This window comes from Harmonia axyridis, chromosome 5 (genome assembly GCF_914767665.1).
Source record: "Harmonia axyridis chromosome 5, icHarAxyr1.1, whole genome shotgun sequence".
Classification (NCBI taxonomy): domain Eukaryota; kingdom Metazoa; phylum Arthropoda; class Insecta; order Coleoptera; family Coccinellidae; genus Harmonia; species Harmonia axyridis.
Window position 1 is genome coordinate 9,242,075 of NC_059505.1, and position 15,058 is coordinate 9,257,132.

Consider the following 15,058-nt stretch of genomic DNA (forward strand, 5'->3'; position numbering starts at 1 on the left):
AAAATCAAGCTCGTGAAAAATTACATACTTCAGCTTGACTTGATTTTAGATATTTTGCTTACCTTGATATCAAGCTACTTGATATTACTTGAGCTTATATGCACGCGTCGCACGGCATATATTTCTGCAATCTCGTGTGCGCTTAGACTAAATAAGGGGATTCCTCGAGCGCCGAGAGACTGAAGCATTCGCCAGTGTGACCTTATCAGTAGTTTTCTCACATTTCTATGAAATCTATTGGTAAATTTTGGTAGTTTCAGAAATATCTTCCCAAACTTGGCCAAAATGGCCAAGGATTTTTATCAACACCAGCATCTTCAGCACCTGTTGAAAGACAATTTTTCGGAGCTGCTCTTACAGTTACAAAAACCCGCAATAGGTTAGGCGACAAATCTATGAGATGCCTCATGTGTCTTAGATCCTGGATGGAAAATTATGAAATCAAACAAAGCCTGGAGGTTTCTCAATATTAAGAAACTTTATTTTTTATTTTTTTTTGTTTTTTCATCAATATTTTGTTATGATTTATATTTATTTAATTTATGTTTCTATCTCAAAAAAGTTGATATTTTCGGTTCTTTTATACAATAAGTTTAATAAATAGAAGTGTTTGCTAGGTTCTTTCTCATTTCATCATTTTCTGATTGATGTAACACTACACAATAAAACTGCTAAAAATCAAGGAGCTTGATATAATTCAAGTACTTGATGAATAAATACTTAATTTGACTTGAAATTGAAAAACTACTACTTGACTTGAAATCAAGTCAAGCTCAAGCCAAGTAGCTTGAAAATCAAGCCAAGCCTTGAATTCCTACTATACAGCGAAGAAAAGAATTTCGACAATTATTCAAATTGTCAATTGCTTCAAGAAACGTAGTTCCGAAAAATTTTCCAAACCTCCACAGTGCAACGATGGTCACTTAGCATATTTTGACAAGTTCGACCCATTTCAATTTCCTTGGTGACCAGAAAGGTGTAAAAATCTGTCACCCTTTCACACCTTAGGGTGGAGATTATAGGGCTCCCGTTGAGAAATGATACCTCTAATCTTCCGCTGGGAAGATATCCCAAGCATTCAGAAGGGATGAACACCGGAATGTCACTACGTAGCTCTTTTTGTCGGTTGGTGTGATTTCTGTGGACGCATCGCACCTGATTTGTCGGAATTTTTTTGTGATATTTATATTCGCTTCAGTTCACCCCTGTAGGCGTGGATTAAAATTCGGTATTGCGAATTGTTAGAGGGAGATTTAACTATTTGAGGTTCGGATGGTCTCTTCGTTGCTTTTGTGAAAAAAGCTCCTTCAGAAATAATACATTTGCGCCATTCTCGAAAAACGTGTTTTTGGTATACAGGGTGTCCCGTAAAGACCACGTCAAACCGAGGGAGAATGTAGATCAAAAGATAACCCACCTGCTATGACAAAATTCCCATTATAAAAGTCTTTCCTGTACCCATCCTTGGTACAGGAAGACTCGTCGCTGCTAATGATCTTATTAAAAAAATCTGGATCTGCATGATGTTTTCGCAAAATTTGCCGGCAAAATTGAATTTCGTTGAGGTGAATAATTATGCGAGTAATATTTGCGCACGTAAACAATTGCCATTGTTCACTAAATAATGCAATATCGAAGATTTCTTAACAGAATTGACAAACTTGATTTTGTCAGGAACTTACCCATTTGGATAAAAACAGCCATATCTTTTTTCTTTGAATAACAAATGACTTGTGTGATACCTCTTTGAAATCACTATAAAATAGACAATTTATTGGTGTAATGTGCAGCAGTAGCTCGGTACATTTTTTTTCCACTACGATGGGCTAAACTTCATGAACAAAATAATCTACTACCAAAATTTCCAATAAAAATATTTCTCATAGCCCCCCTTTAAAATGTTCGGAAGATGTTTTCAATGTAAACGTTAAAATCATTCTTCAGCAATATTTTACTGAAAAAATTAACCAAAAAGTTGTAAAATTGTACCAACCGTAAGGACAAAACTATTAAAAGGGGCAAAAATTCATTAAATTTTCAAAAAAAAAAAAGACTTTTATAATAGGAATTTTGTCATAGCAGGTGGGTTATCCTTTGATCCACATTCTGCCTCGGTTTGACGTGGTCTTTACGGGACACCCTGTATATTCATGTTTATCAATGAAATGAAGATCATCCAGCTGGGAATTTCTTCATCAATTTTCAAAAAGGAAAATATAAAAAACAAGTAGGTAATCGGAATCAACAAAATAGGAAAGGAAACCGAACACTTTATAAGAGGAAAGCCTGTCAACTTGGCTGAATTTTTGATATATTATAGTCCAAGTCATTTCGAACGAAAAGTTCAATAGGCAAACGTTTTTCTTTAGGCTAGTTTTGACGCTAGAGGCCCCTTAAAACTCTCATTTGTTCTCCATTGTTGAAAAAAATAAAGCGTTATCCTGGAGAATCATCACTATTCTGAGTAATCGAGATGTGAAAAGTCATAAATATGAGATACAATTAAAAGCATTGTTCTTTTTGTGTGTTCCAGCTACTTTTCCTACAAATTTCTACAATTTTTCAAGTTAATTTGTCGAAAATGGTTACGAATCACCTTAGCGATCTATAAAATCGAAAAATGTTGAATGAATGAATTCTATTCTACACTTTTTTACATCACACTCGAAAAAATATACAGAGTGTTCCTTTCAAGAGGAAGCGAAAGTTATATTCGAAATGTATCGTACTGAAAAATCCATACATTTGCAGATTCATACCGTGAAAATCCCTGACGTTACAATAATAGATAAAAAAGAAAATCTTTTCAAGGACGTTTTATAGATACATTTTTCATCCTTTCTTATACCGAGAAATGAAGAGAAAGAATAGAATATGAACATAATAAATATGTATCATTATATGATTTGAAAAATAGGCCATAATATGAAAGAAATACGATACCTCACTAGGTTCCTGAAAAATTTGTTGAGTTTTTACCAGAAATTAGCTTTTTTTTTGATAAATAAAGTTCATTTCCACGAATGTCTGTTTTTTGAAAGGTTTTTCCAATTATTTGACTTTTTGAAACAGAATTTAATACAAACTATTTTCAGGATATTTGTAAAAATTGCAAATCAGACTTGAGATAAAGAAAAATGACGCAGTGTTAAAATAAACAGTTGATGAAAGCTCAAACTCTGCTTTAGTACAGTAAAGGAAATCGATTATTCTTCAAAAATGGTACTCTCAGTCGAAAGCTCAACAGACCATCATTCTCCAGAAAACAAGTTGAAACACAAAAGAAATCAAAAGAGAAATTTGTTGTTTTGATAATTAAAATATACGTAGTGGCATAAACGCCACTGAAAATGTGCGAAACATGAAAAAATATTAGAAAAAATTACTTATTTTCTCGAAATATCTGTAGCCATTTAGGACTCATTGCAAAAAAACCCTAACTTCAATACCCCAGTGATATGGTTAATGCCCTAAGCAGTTGATGCCGAAAATTCATTAAAAAATAGGACTGACATCTGCAGGAGATTTGTTATTATCAGTTTGTTAATTCTAATATGGGAAACCCTAAAGAGATCCGGTTAAAGATATGGCACGGGTTGTTCAGACAAAGAAAGCAATTATACATTTTATAAAAAGATTAATTCAAAGTAGATAATTTCTGATATAGGTAATAATTAAATATATCAGTCATTTAGTTTGGCAATAAGGTACATAATTATTTAGACATATGTTGAACTTGTTCCCGGAAATTTGGAGTAATATCTAACATTCCTTCCACATTGCATTATAGGGCTCCCTATTTTCTCAATATTTACACTTAACTTGGGTATAATTCTAGATAATAAGTTAAGTTGGAGGTCTCATATAGAATATCTATCAAAAAAGATCTCCAATGGTAGGAGCTGTGAAAAGATGTACTTATCAATTAGACAACTCATCAAGAGAATTACTTTATAGAAGTTTTATAGAATCTCAACTGAGATATTTAATTCCCTGTTGGGAAAATGCTCCAAGATATTTATTAGAGAAAATTCAGAGAGTACAGAACAAGTTTATCTACAATTTGGACTTCTTTACACCAACGGCTCAACTGTATTCTGGAACAGACGAAATTGGTTTACCAAATGAAGATTAATTCATTGAGAACACAAGTCACTTTATGCATAGTTGATGAAAAGCATGTACTCCTCTAACTTTTTAATATCTTTTCTGTAGAAATAGTCGTCCCTCTTTCGAAATTTGCTTCAATCTTGGTAATCACTTCTTCATTAGAGCCAAATTTAAAGTAAGCATACCGCTTTTTAAGCGTTTTTGAACACTGAGCAGTGACGTGTCATTAATTTAGATTCTAGATCAGAAGATAAATTGTTATTTCAATGGTAATTGAAAATATTGAATACAATTTATACCTAATAAATTATTTCTTCCCATTTCATAAAAAAATTATCCCATTTGTGAAAATTCCGAGAATTGACAATATAACAATACAACAAGAATATAAAGTAATTCTTTTTCACATACGTGAGAAATTCGAGCCGTAGGCAATTGATTTATGATCATTTTTTATTAGCTACCTTATATTCGAAAAAAATTTTCAGGGTTGTGTTCGAAAGTAGCCTTGAAATTCATAAAAAAAGTTTATAATCAAAAATAATAAATTATGTGAAATATGTTTCATAAACAAGTGGGGAATAGAAATAATATCCTAATCTTACATTCAAAACCCACACGCGTTTTCAATGAGTGCATAAAAAAATACCCACAGACAATATCCTTGATTCTTAGGTGAAATTCCACCCCTCACAAAAAGCAAAAAAAATCGTTATGCTCAGCCAATACCTGATGTATTAGAGCGCGTCAATCCCATACATGTCTAGTCTTCGTTTTCAGTTTGAAGAAGACCAACGAACATATCTTGAATGCACAGGAAGTAGGTGGATCCTCCTGGTAATACGAGATGAAAACAAGTGAATGTTCTACTTACATTTTTTTTCTTGGGTTTAAGTTCCCAGAGGTTTGTAGGAAGGTACTGGATGTAGGTCGATTTTTTGTTATTGAAACGAAGGGAGTGCATTTTCCCACAAGTCAGTTTTAAGCGCGCTTGTTCAAATTCGTATTCATTTAATTTTTTTACGAAATTTCGCATTGAGCGAATTCAATTGTTCAATTAAATTGCAGTAGCATGCAATGAAAACAGAGAATCAATATCATTTAACACTTCTTTCTGAGGAATGTTTTTGAGAAACAGTTTTATTTTCACAATCTCATAGAAATTTCACAATACTAGCTGGCTTTCAAAATATAAGGACTCCTGCTATATCTCTAGTTGAGGAAAAAATAGGAATGAACTTTTTTTATAAAATTATCTTGCAGTACTCAATAATAATATTTTCAGTTGTACAGGGTGTTTCCAAATTAGAAGTGAAATTTGGAAGACGTGTTAGTATGACTCATTTGCTGTCGTTTGAGACATATTTAGTGACAATCAAAAATCAACAGTTTACGAGATATTTGAGTTGTTGTGATTTTTGATTTGGCACTTTACTTCATTTATCGTCAATTTTATCTACGTTGACCAAATTTGATTTCAATTTCGAATTATTTTCGTGGCCAGCAAGAAGTCCTGATCTACCACCGTTAAAATAGACGAAGTAGCAAGAAGATTGACGGTAAATTTCAGGCGGACAGTAACAACTGAAGATATAAGAAACGGACTCGTGCTTGTATAAGGAATGGTGGAGATCATTTCGAACATAATTTATGAATACGTTTCGACTGTAATTTTGAGTTTAATTGCAATAAAAATATTTAATTTATTATTTTCCTTTCTTTGCTTCTTTCCCCTTTCAAATGAAACAAAACTAGTGCCTTTATTCTAACGATAACTTTTTTAGGAAATGAAGAAGGAGTTTGGCAAGTTTTTAAAATAATTTTGTCATACATAAATGGTGGAATTCGGAAGTTGCAGGCAAATTTATATTAGGAATTTACTATAATTTACTTCGTGAACCAACTTCCAAATTTAAAATTATAGATACTAATTGTTATTCAACCTTTAATACAGAATAGTTTTGCTTTTTTCTTAATTATCATATTCTTTTCTGATGATAATAATCCAAAATTGAAATCAAACTTAGTCAACGTAGAAAAAATTGACAAAAATTAAATAAGGTGAAAAATTATTTAAAAATCGCAAGAACTCAAATATCTCGACAACTATTGATTTTCGTTTATTAGTAAATATCTCAATCGACAGCAAAGGAGTGATACTATAACATCTCCTTCAAGGTTCACGTCTAATTTGGAGATACCCATATGTATTAGGATGAATAGTTTTTCCAGAGCCGTTTTTAACTTTGTTTTTCCAATAAAAAACCTGTTTCTTTTCACTTTTTCTCCAACATTGATCATTCAAAACATTCAAAATTTCAAAATTATGGCGAGTACTAATGGAATTTATTTTTGGAAGAAAATTAACCATGTATTACTCTCTCGAAAAGTAAATTTGAAATGTTCCAGTCAAATACAGGGAATACAAATCAAATTTTATAAATGAAAATTCATAGAATTTTCCTGTGGAGTAAATCGTTGAGGACGAGATTGTTAACGAACATTCATGCCTTATCTTTTTTCAAATATATCTTCTAGATATTTATTTATTGCGATATTTTAATTTTGAGAGAAAAAACAGCACTTCATTTGACTTTACTTGAAATAAATTGAAGTTCAAGTCAAGTAGTGGTTTTTCAATGTCAATTATTTGTTCATCGAGTACTTGACTTGAAATTGAAAAACTACTACTTGACTTGAACTTGAGGTGATCTCAAGTCAAGCCCAAGTCAAGCAGCTTGAATATGAAGTCAAGTAACTTGAATATCAAGTCAAGTCGTGAATAGGTACCATTGTTGATCGAGAAATAATGTTTAAAATCCCAAAGCAATTGATACACTTAACCAAAAGTTTATTACATAAATTACATAATAAAAACTAAAGTGTTAATTGTATTAATGATCCAGTTATCATTTATCAACCGATGAACAGAGACATTAATACAATGAGAAGGCGCTTATCATAGTGATGAATTATTTTCATTGAATCAAAGAATAACTACTATCAAATAAATGTTTATCATGAAATATTCGGTTCATTCTTCGATCCGTTTCACTTTGCATAAATGTATTACTGTTCATTAAAATTGACCGAAGTAGTTAATTTACAAATTTATACATTTAATAAACAAAGTTCTTCTATCCAATGAATATTTCATCGAAGCAATAAACACTAAACATCAATTTCAAAATCGTTGCATTGATGAACAGGTGTTCATAATATCAATGAATATGGGTATAAGTTGAAGAACAAAAATTCATTATATTGATGAAAAAGTACATTGTATCGATGAAATCAAGTTGATGCCATTCTTTGAAACAATGAACAAATTTTTTTCAGTATACAGAAACTATTCAAAATGCAATAATTTCTCCCAAAATTAAAGTAGTCAGAAAGAAAAAGAAAAGTTCAGAAAAAATGAGGCAATATCTAAGTGTTCGTACAAACATTCTCGCCTGTCAACGATTCACTCCTAAGGATGTTCTGAATAAAAAACCTAATTTTCATTATTTTTGTTCACCCCTGTATATAACAAAAATCAAAGTAGCTGAGGAGGGCATTTGAGATGTTCCCGAGCAATCAAACTACAATTAAAAAAAGGTAAAATATGCCAAAGTGTTCAAGGAAATGAACTACAAACTTTATTGAGATTTTATCCGTCCCCCTAATATTGCCGGTGTGTATATAATGAAAATATCAAAAATCATAAAGCTATCAAACTTTTTCCTTTAAATTTCCATTCCATTCCATTTCATATAAAAGTTCCATGATAGCTTGTACTGTATGGTTTCAATGGACTGAAAGCGAATTGTAAAATCCCAATATAAACCAATTTTGACTTCATCTCATACCTTCAAAGGTCCTTTATCCTCATATTTCTATTATCCGCGACAATAGAAGATCTGTCTCACGTTCAATATATATATACAAGAATCTAACTTCACCATTTTTTCCACTCCACCTCCACTTATCAAGAATGAGCGACCCTTAAAGGAGACTATTAATTTTTCTAAAGGACCATATTTTAAAGCAATTTGACCATATTAAAGGCAATTGGTTCGAAATCCGAAAGGGCCCAGTTTTGAAGGAAACATCTGGCCAAAACCATATATCACTTGGCCTAAACGACGAAAAATCTTTTACTAATTGTTCATGGCCAAACCAGACCTTTTGTCCATTCATGGGACCGTCTTTTTGAACCCATCCACCGTCTTCAATGAGCTGTGCTGCTTCCCTTTTTGTCATTTGTTCACGCAACCGTAAACTATATGACTCCGCATGCTAGAAGAAACGCGTGGTAAGGGGACAGTGTCGACTCGTGATTTTAGTTTATTATTCGCAAATGATAAACTCGCCGCAGAAAATTAGGTTTTCATTTAAAACACCTTTCGCACAGAATTTATTTTGGGAGACGCATATTTTGTACGCTGTGATATTTTTTGTGTTGTATCTAAAATCTAAGGTATCTAAAATGATGTGTCCACTAATTATATTTCATTTTAACTCGGGATTGCTGGTACTTCCATTTTCCATGGAAACGACAACGGAAAACTTTATTTCCATATGAAGCGCTATATACAGGATGTTCCACCATTGACACGACGCTGGTTGAGCCCTAAAATTTAAAAAAATTTTCAGACAAAGTATGGAATGGAACATCCTTTTTTTTTATTGCATTTTCAGATTGTATAGAATAAATTAATCCAAGTTTGTGCGAAGTGTCATATGCTCAAAACTTACTGTTTTTGAGATATTTAGATTATTCGTGAATTCCTTTGGAATATCCGAATAACTTCAAAATGAATCAATTTATTTGAAGATTTTGAAAGTCAATACTAGAAGACCGGAGATAAGAATTGACTTCTTGATAATCATTGGGAACTCACTCAACTGATGGGTGTTCAAAATGAGACAATTCATTGATTGCTTCAATTTTCCCTGATTTTTGCTGGGTTAGTTAGAAAAATATAAAAAACCTTTCTGTTACTCCGTCAAGAAACATTTTTCTTAAATTTTGTCTCAATTTTAGTGATCGATATATGGTGGTGAATTATTGACCACTAATTCTGGGACACCCATATATAAATCCTACTAATTATACAGTTATACAATTATTCTTGTTGAATGGTATTCTGGTTGATATGAATTCCAGACGTTATACATAGTAGTAGATAACTAAGTTTAAAGTTTCGGAAAAATACTACTAATATTACCTCCTGGACATATCAGAGATTACTATACATATATCATAATAATTGTTTTCACTACTTTTAATGTATGAGCAGAAATTTATATCATTTTCGATAAAAGCCACAGTTGATATTTGGTGAAATTTCTGTCAAAGTTTTCTTATTTCTAGCCCAATTTTCAAATTTTTTTCAGTAAACTGTGGATAAAATTATCGATTTCAACTTGCATATTCACTCTTTTGTTAAATGCTGGCTTATTAGTCACTATACAGGGGTAATCAGAAGTTTGTTGTTAAACCGTGGAAAATTTCGTGGTCAAATATTTTCAAATTACCAATTTTTATCAATTCCTTCTCAACATTTTGTTTTTTAGTTTATGGCTTCGAGTAAAATAGTTAATTTTCAAAGGACAAATCAACAACAATCAACAGTTCACCCAACTTAAAAAAATGAGGAAATTTTTGCAATTTTGCTCATTGTGCCATAATGTCAGTGCAAAAGCTCAGTTCATGAGTCTACAAATCAGAAGGCAACAATATGTTGTTTAATTATTATGATACCTAATCAATCAGTTCAAAATGATTAATTTGGAAGAAAGGAAAAGACAAAAAGACCCAATGAACTATCGACCCATAAGCCTATTATCGGCAATTAGTAGAGTGATGATAGAGAAATTAATTCACAGTAGATTAACAGATTTCGTAGAAGAAAAGAAAATTATTCCAGATTACCAGTCTGGGTTTCGCAAAGATCATTCAGCGATCCACCAACTGGTACGATTAACTGAAAATATTAAGGAGCAAATAAACTTCACAACAGAAATTGATGCAATATTCTTGGACATAGAGAGGGCATTTGATAAAATGTGGCATCAAGTTTCTGATATACAAATTGATGAAATAAAAAAACTAGAAAATTTAGAGTGAATATTGATAGTACCAGGTCGATGAATAGAGAAATTGAAGTCGGAGTTCCCCAAGGATCGGCGATAGGACCGCTACTGTTCAAGATAGCCCAGTTTGCAGATGACACCGCTATCTACTATCGAAGTAGAAATCGGAATTACTAGTCAGTTACAGATAGATTTGGATAAACTGATGGAATACTTCAAGAAAAGGAGATTCAAAGTGAATACGACGAAAACAGTTGCAATATACTTTGGAGGAACAACAGTAAAGAAAGAGAAAGCAGGAAACGTCAAAATAAAAAATCAGACGACAGAATAGAAAAAAGAGAAGCAAAATACCTAGTAACTCTAGAAGAAAGAATGAATTTCAGCAAACAGAAGAAATAAGGAAAGAGGCAAGGCAATTGCACGGGAGACTGTACTCGCTGCTCAACTCAAAAAGTAAACTTTCCTCAGAAAACAGGGCTAATACCAAGCATTACGTATGCAGGAGAAACCTGGTATACTACGGAAGACAATAAGAGTTGCAACAGTTGCAAAGTACACTTAATACAGTAATCAGAACAGCGGTTAGCTGTAGCACCTCATGGCATATAAACAATCAACAAATCAAAGGAGAATTGAAAATTGAAACAATTGAAGAAATTGTTAACAAACAAAGAAAGAGTACAAAAGAGACGCTGAAAGGTAATAAGAAAGACAGATAAGATAATACATCTTTGAAAGAACCATAAAGGAGAAAAAAGTAACATGCAGAGAGGAGAAAAGTCTCTCAATTAGAAAACAGTTCAAAATTGGAGAAATTATAGTAGAGGCGTAGGAAATGGAATTTCAGTGCTTATACAAAAAAAAAAACCTGTGTTAGTTCAAAATGTATTTATTCCAACAAGTAAAAAATCAAACTTCAAAATAAATTAATTCAACTGTAACGTAAGTAACCTGAAGAAACGTTCTTTTTTTAAATTCAGATTAATATTTTGTATTACCCTCTCTAGCTCTTATTACTGCCAAATACGAAGGATCATACTATCGACTAGGCATTTTGAAGAAAATTTCGTTTCTTGAAATAAACCGTTTATGACAAGTTCATTTCTCTCTTAAATATACATAAAGCCATATACCGAAAAACAAAATATTGAGAAGGAATGGTTCTTAATGAAAATTGGTCATTAGAAAAAATTTTACCACTAAATTATTCGACAGGATGGTTCAAAATTAGGGTTTAACAGCAAACTTCTGATTAACCCTGTATAGTGACTAATAAGCCAGCATATAACAAAAGAGTTCATATGCAAGTTGAAATTGATAATATTATCTACCGTTCACTGAAAAAAAAAATGAAAATTGAGCTAAAAATAACTAAGAGACATTAAAATTTACCAAAGGTCAACTTTTTGCGGGAATGAGTCCTGGTGCAAAATTTAAGCTCTTATACCCTACTCTCCTCCAGTTCCTACGTCTCTGGATAATCCGTGTCATAACAATTCAAAACCTCTTGCTGATCCACAAGAAAAGAACAACAGGTATTGACGAAGTGGTAGTAGTGGAGGGGTAGATGGTCTTAAGAGCACGTTTTATACACAAATACTGACATTTTAGTTTGTAAGCGCGACCGGATCAGTAGTCGATAAAGTCCACCGGTGTTCGATTGATTTTGGTGATATCGATAATAGTTCCCAAAAATTGGTTTTTGAAAATGAAGAGTGTGATCACGCATACTACTGCCATTATTTCGGAGAGCAGAAAGGTAGGTTAAAAAAAATTTTCATTGATCGCAATTGAATCTGAAATATCGAAAAAGAAATTTGATTTACTTTAATTTTTTTGGTGATATAAAGGAGTAGAATCAATCGAAAATCTGGCACTAAGAGTAAAATCAATTTTGAACTTCTAGGTCTGAATTATTACTTTAGAAAAAATACAAAATAATCATCTCAAGAATGAATTTTTTTAATTCACCAACGAATTTCACTATACAGGGTGTTCCTACATATAAACGAAAATCTACAGATTTCTCGAATAATTTGAAAAAAACGTCTCATGAACATGGGTCCCCAAGTGCTTTGTTTTTGCGATACTTGCAGAGAATTAAGATTTGATTTTTTCTCAAGTTTTTTTTTCTCATAGCACCTTCCCTTCACAAGATATTTGACTTAAATTTGACATAGATATTCTAATTTATATTTTTCATTATGCGATATGCTAATTTACAGGGTGATATTTTTTCAGTCCCGCTTACTTTCGCCAGAACTTATTTCGGTGGACTACTGGTCGTTTCTTCTAGTTTTATCGTTTTCTCTACTAACTTCGAGAAAAAATTCCAAACAATTCTTTCGAAATTCACAGAAAAATTGAATTATAATAGTAATTCAGTTAGCAATCTGTGATGAATAAATTAGTTATTAGTTTTGGCGCTTATTTCCCTGATTTGTAGGAATGTTTCAGAAATATTTCATAAACTCTTATTAACACAACAAAGTAGAACTACGGTATCTCTCATTTTTATTTGTATCTCCAATTTAGGAACACCATGTAAAGAGTAAACATAGCACTAGCGCAAAAAGAATACACATTGAGAATTAAAAATGTTTCACTGAAAAAATATGATCAAACAATATAAAGAACAATATTATTTATAGTTGAAAATATTATAAAATTTTATTTTTTTTCCAGATAAGAAAACCCCTAATGGAAAAAAAGAGACGGGCAAGAATCAACGATAGTCTAGAAACGCTCAAACAGATTCTCCTCGACTCAAAAACGCTGCTCAAAGAAGGATCCTGCAAAAAGGGCGCCAGCAGAACAGCAAAACTGGAAAAGGCAGACATTCTCGAAATGACAGTGAGGTATCTGCAGCACCTCCATCAGAAAGTAAACTCAATCGAGGATCAGAATCAGAACAAACCAAAACATCAGGAATTCGTAGTACGAAGATCAGCAGATAGTTCTAGTGAAAATATAAAGTTGGGTTTAACGCTAATTCCAAAACAACTGAATACAGGAGAATTAGTGCTGGTTGTACCTTCGTCGAATCTAAAAGAAATGAGAACAAACGATACAATCAGTGAGGGTTATGCAATGAAAGTTGAAGATAAAGTCTGGAGACCTTGGTGATAGTCCAAATCATGATATGATTGTGACAAACTGGCTGTGATTTTGTACAAAGTGTAAATATGTTGTTAATAAATTGAATTTTTATGTTTTATTTCTCAATGGAATATTACTTCAGATATTACTATGCTAAACCTGGGTTTTTTTATAAATTCCGAATAATATACCGTATTCCTACGAAGAGAAAATGAGAAGGACTCGACCTTTTTTTATACTAAAAAACCTTCGAAACTTCTTCAATGGTTATATCATATTTGAATATCAAATCTAAGTCTACTATTCATTTATTTATTCATCCTCCTAATAAATACCTACAAATTGCAAATAACGAACTAGGTATCGACGTTTTTCGTCTATAAAACTCTGCAAATTTTGCACTATGGTTAATTTTTGACTCTTTTAATGTAAAATGTGAAGTATCCCAATATACGCTCTATTACGGCTAAGCATATTTTTCAAATTTTCGACACAGTATCATTAGGCCTCCTTCTGCAATTGTTTGGAAGTACCAAAAAATTTTAAATGACCAAACATATGTTTTTTCGTATGGAAAACCCACCCTGTTTTTTATTGAACTTTCAAATTGAACTTTTGAGATATTTCAATTTTCCATGAATTGAAGGGTCTTTAGAAAAACCTAATAACTTCGAAATGAATGGATTCATTTGAATGAGATTTTGAAAGTTAATACTAAAGGGTGTTTTTTTTAGAGCTATAGAACTTTAAATTGCAATAAAACAACGATGGATTATTCGATTGACATGAATTTTATTCATCCGCAAAATAATCTTGTGGCATTACATTTTAAATATGATTTCTGGCATATGACCGCCACGGCTGGCTCAGATGTAGTCCAATCTGGACGTCCAAATTTCGATGACTTTTTGCAACATTTGTGGCCGTATATCGGCAATAACACGGCGAATGTTGTCTTCCAAATGGTCAAGGGTTTGTGGCTTATCCGCATAGACCAATGACTTCACATAGCCCCACAGAAAGTAGTCTAGCGGTGTTAAATCACAAGATCTTGAAGGCCAATTCACAGGTCCAAAACGTGAAATTAGGCGGTCACCAAACGTGTCTTTCAATAAATCGATTGTGGCACGAGCTGTGTGACATGTTGCGCCATCTTGTTGGAACCACAGCTGCTGGACATCATGGTTGTTCAATTCAGGAATGAAAAAGTTAGTAATCATGGCTCTATACCGATCACCATTGACTGTAACGTTCTGGCCATCATCGTTTTTGAAGAAGTACGGACCAATGATTCCACCAGTCCATAAAGCGCACCAAACAGTCAGTTTTTCTGGATGTAACAGTGTTTCGACATACACTTGAGGATTACCTTCATTCCAAATGCGGCAGTTTTGTTTGTTGACGTAGCCATTCAACCAGAAGTGCGCTTCATCGCTAATAGACGTAGTGCGCGATACGTATTCCGCACAGAACCATTGTTTTCGAAATAAATTTGCACTATTTGCGAGCTTTGTTCAGGCGTGAGTCTATTCATGATGAATTGCCAAACCAAACTGAGAATAAATCACTTGACAGCTGTTAAATCGGTCGCCATCTTGAACAGAAATGCCAACTTAAAGTTATATACCTCGAAAAAAAACACCCTATACGCTATACATAGGGTATGTTATTTATTATGAAGTCGTTGTTGTCGGTTATCTTATCTGGAGAAGAGGTTCTTTTCCGTATCCACATTCCAGAGATTATTTTACATAGTTACAGGTAC

The 15,058-nt window shown here is 32.6% G+C and overlaps 1 protein-coding gene across 1 annotated transcript; it reads left to right on the top strand.

Annotated features, from left to right (window-relative positions):
• Nucleotides 1–11,636: 11,636 nt before the first annotated feature.
• LOC123680486 (transcription factor HES-2-like) lies at nucleotides 11,637–13,397 on the top strand. Its single transcript, XM_045618411.1, has 2 exons — nucleotides 11,637–11,953; nucleotides 12,880–13,397. Exons 1-2 carry the CDS (start codon nucleotides 11,903–11,905, stop codon nucleotides 13,318–13,320), a joined length of 492 nt encoding a protein of 163 aa, XP_045474367.1. The 5' UTR covers nucleotides 11,637–11,902; the 3' UTR covers nucleotides 13,321–13,397.
• Nucleotides 13,398–15,058: the final 1,661 nt, after the last annotated feature.

Excerpts from the sequence above, each read along its gene's own strand:
- LOC123680486 (XM_045618411.1), top strand. The coding sequence starts at position 11,903 with ATGAAGAGTGTGATCACGCATACTACTGCCATTATTTCGGAGAGCAGA. Across the intron at positions 11,954-12,879 it reads TTATTTCGGAGAGCAGAAAG|ATAAGAAAACCCCTAATGGA; the intron begins GTAGGTTAAAAA and ends TTTTTTTTCCAG.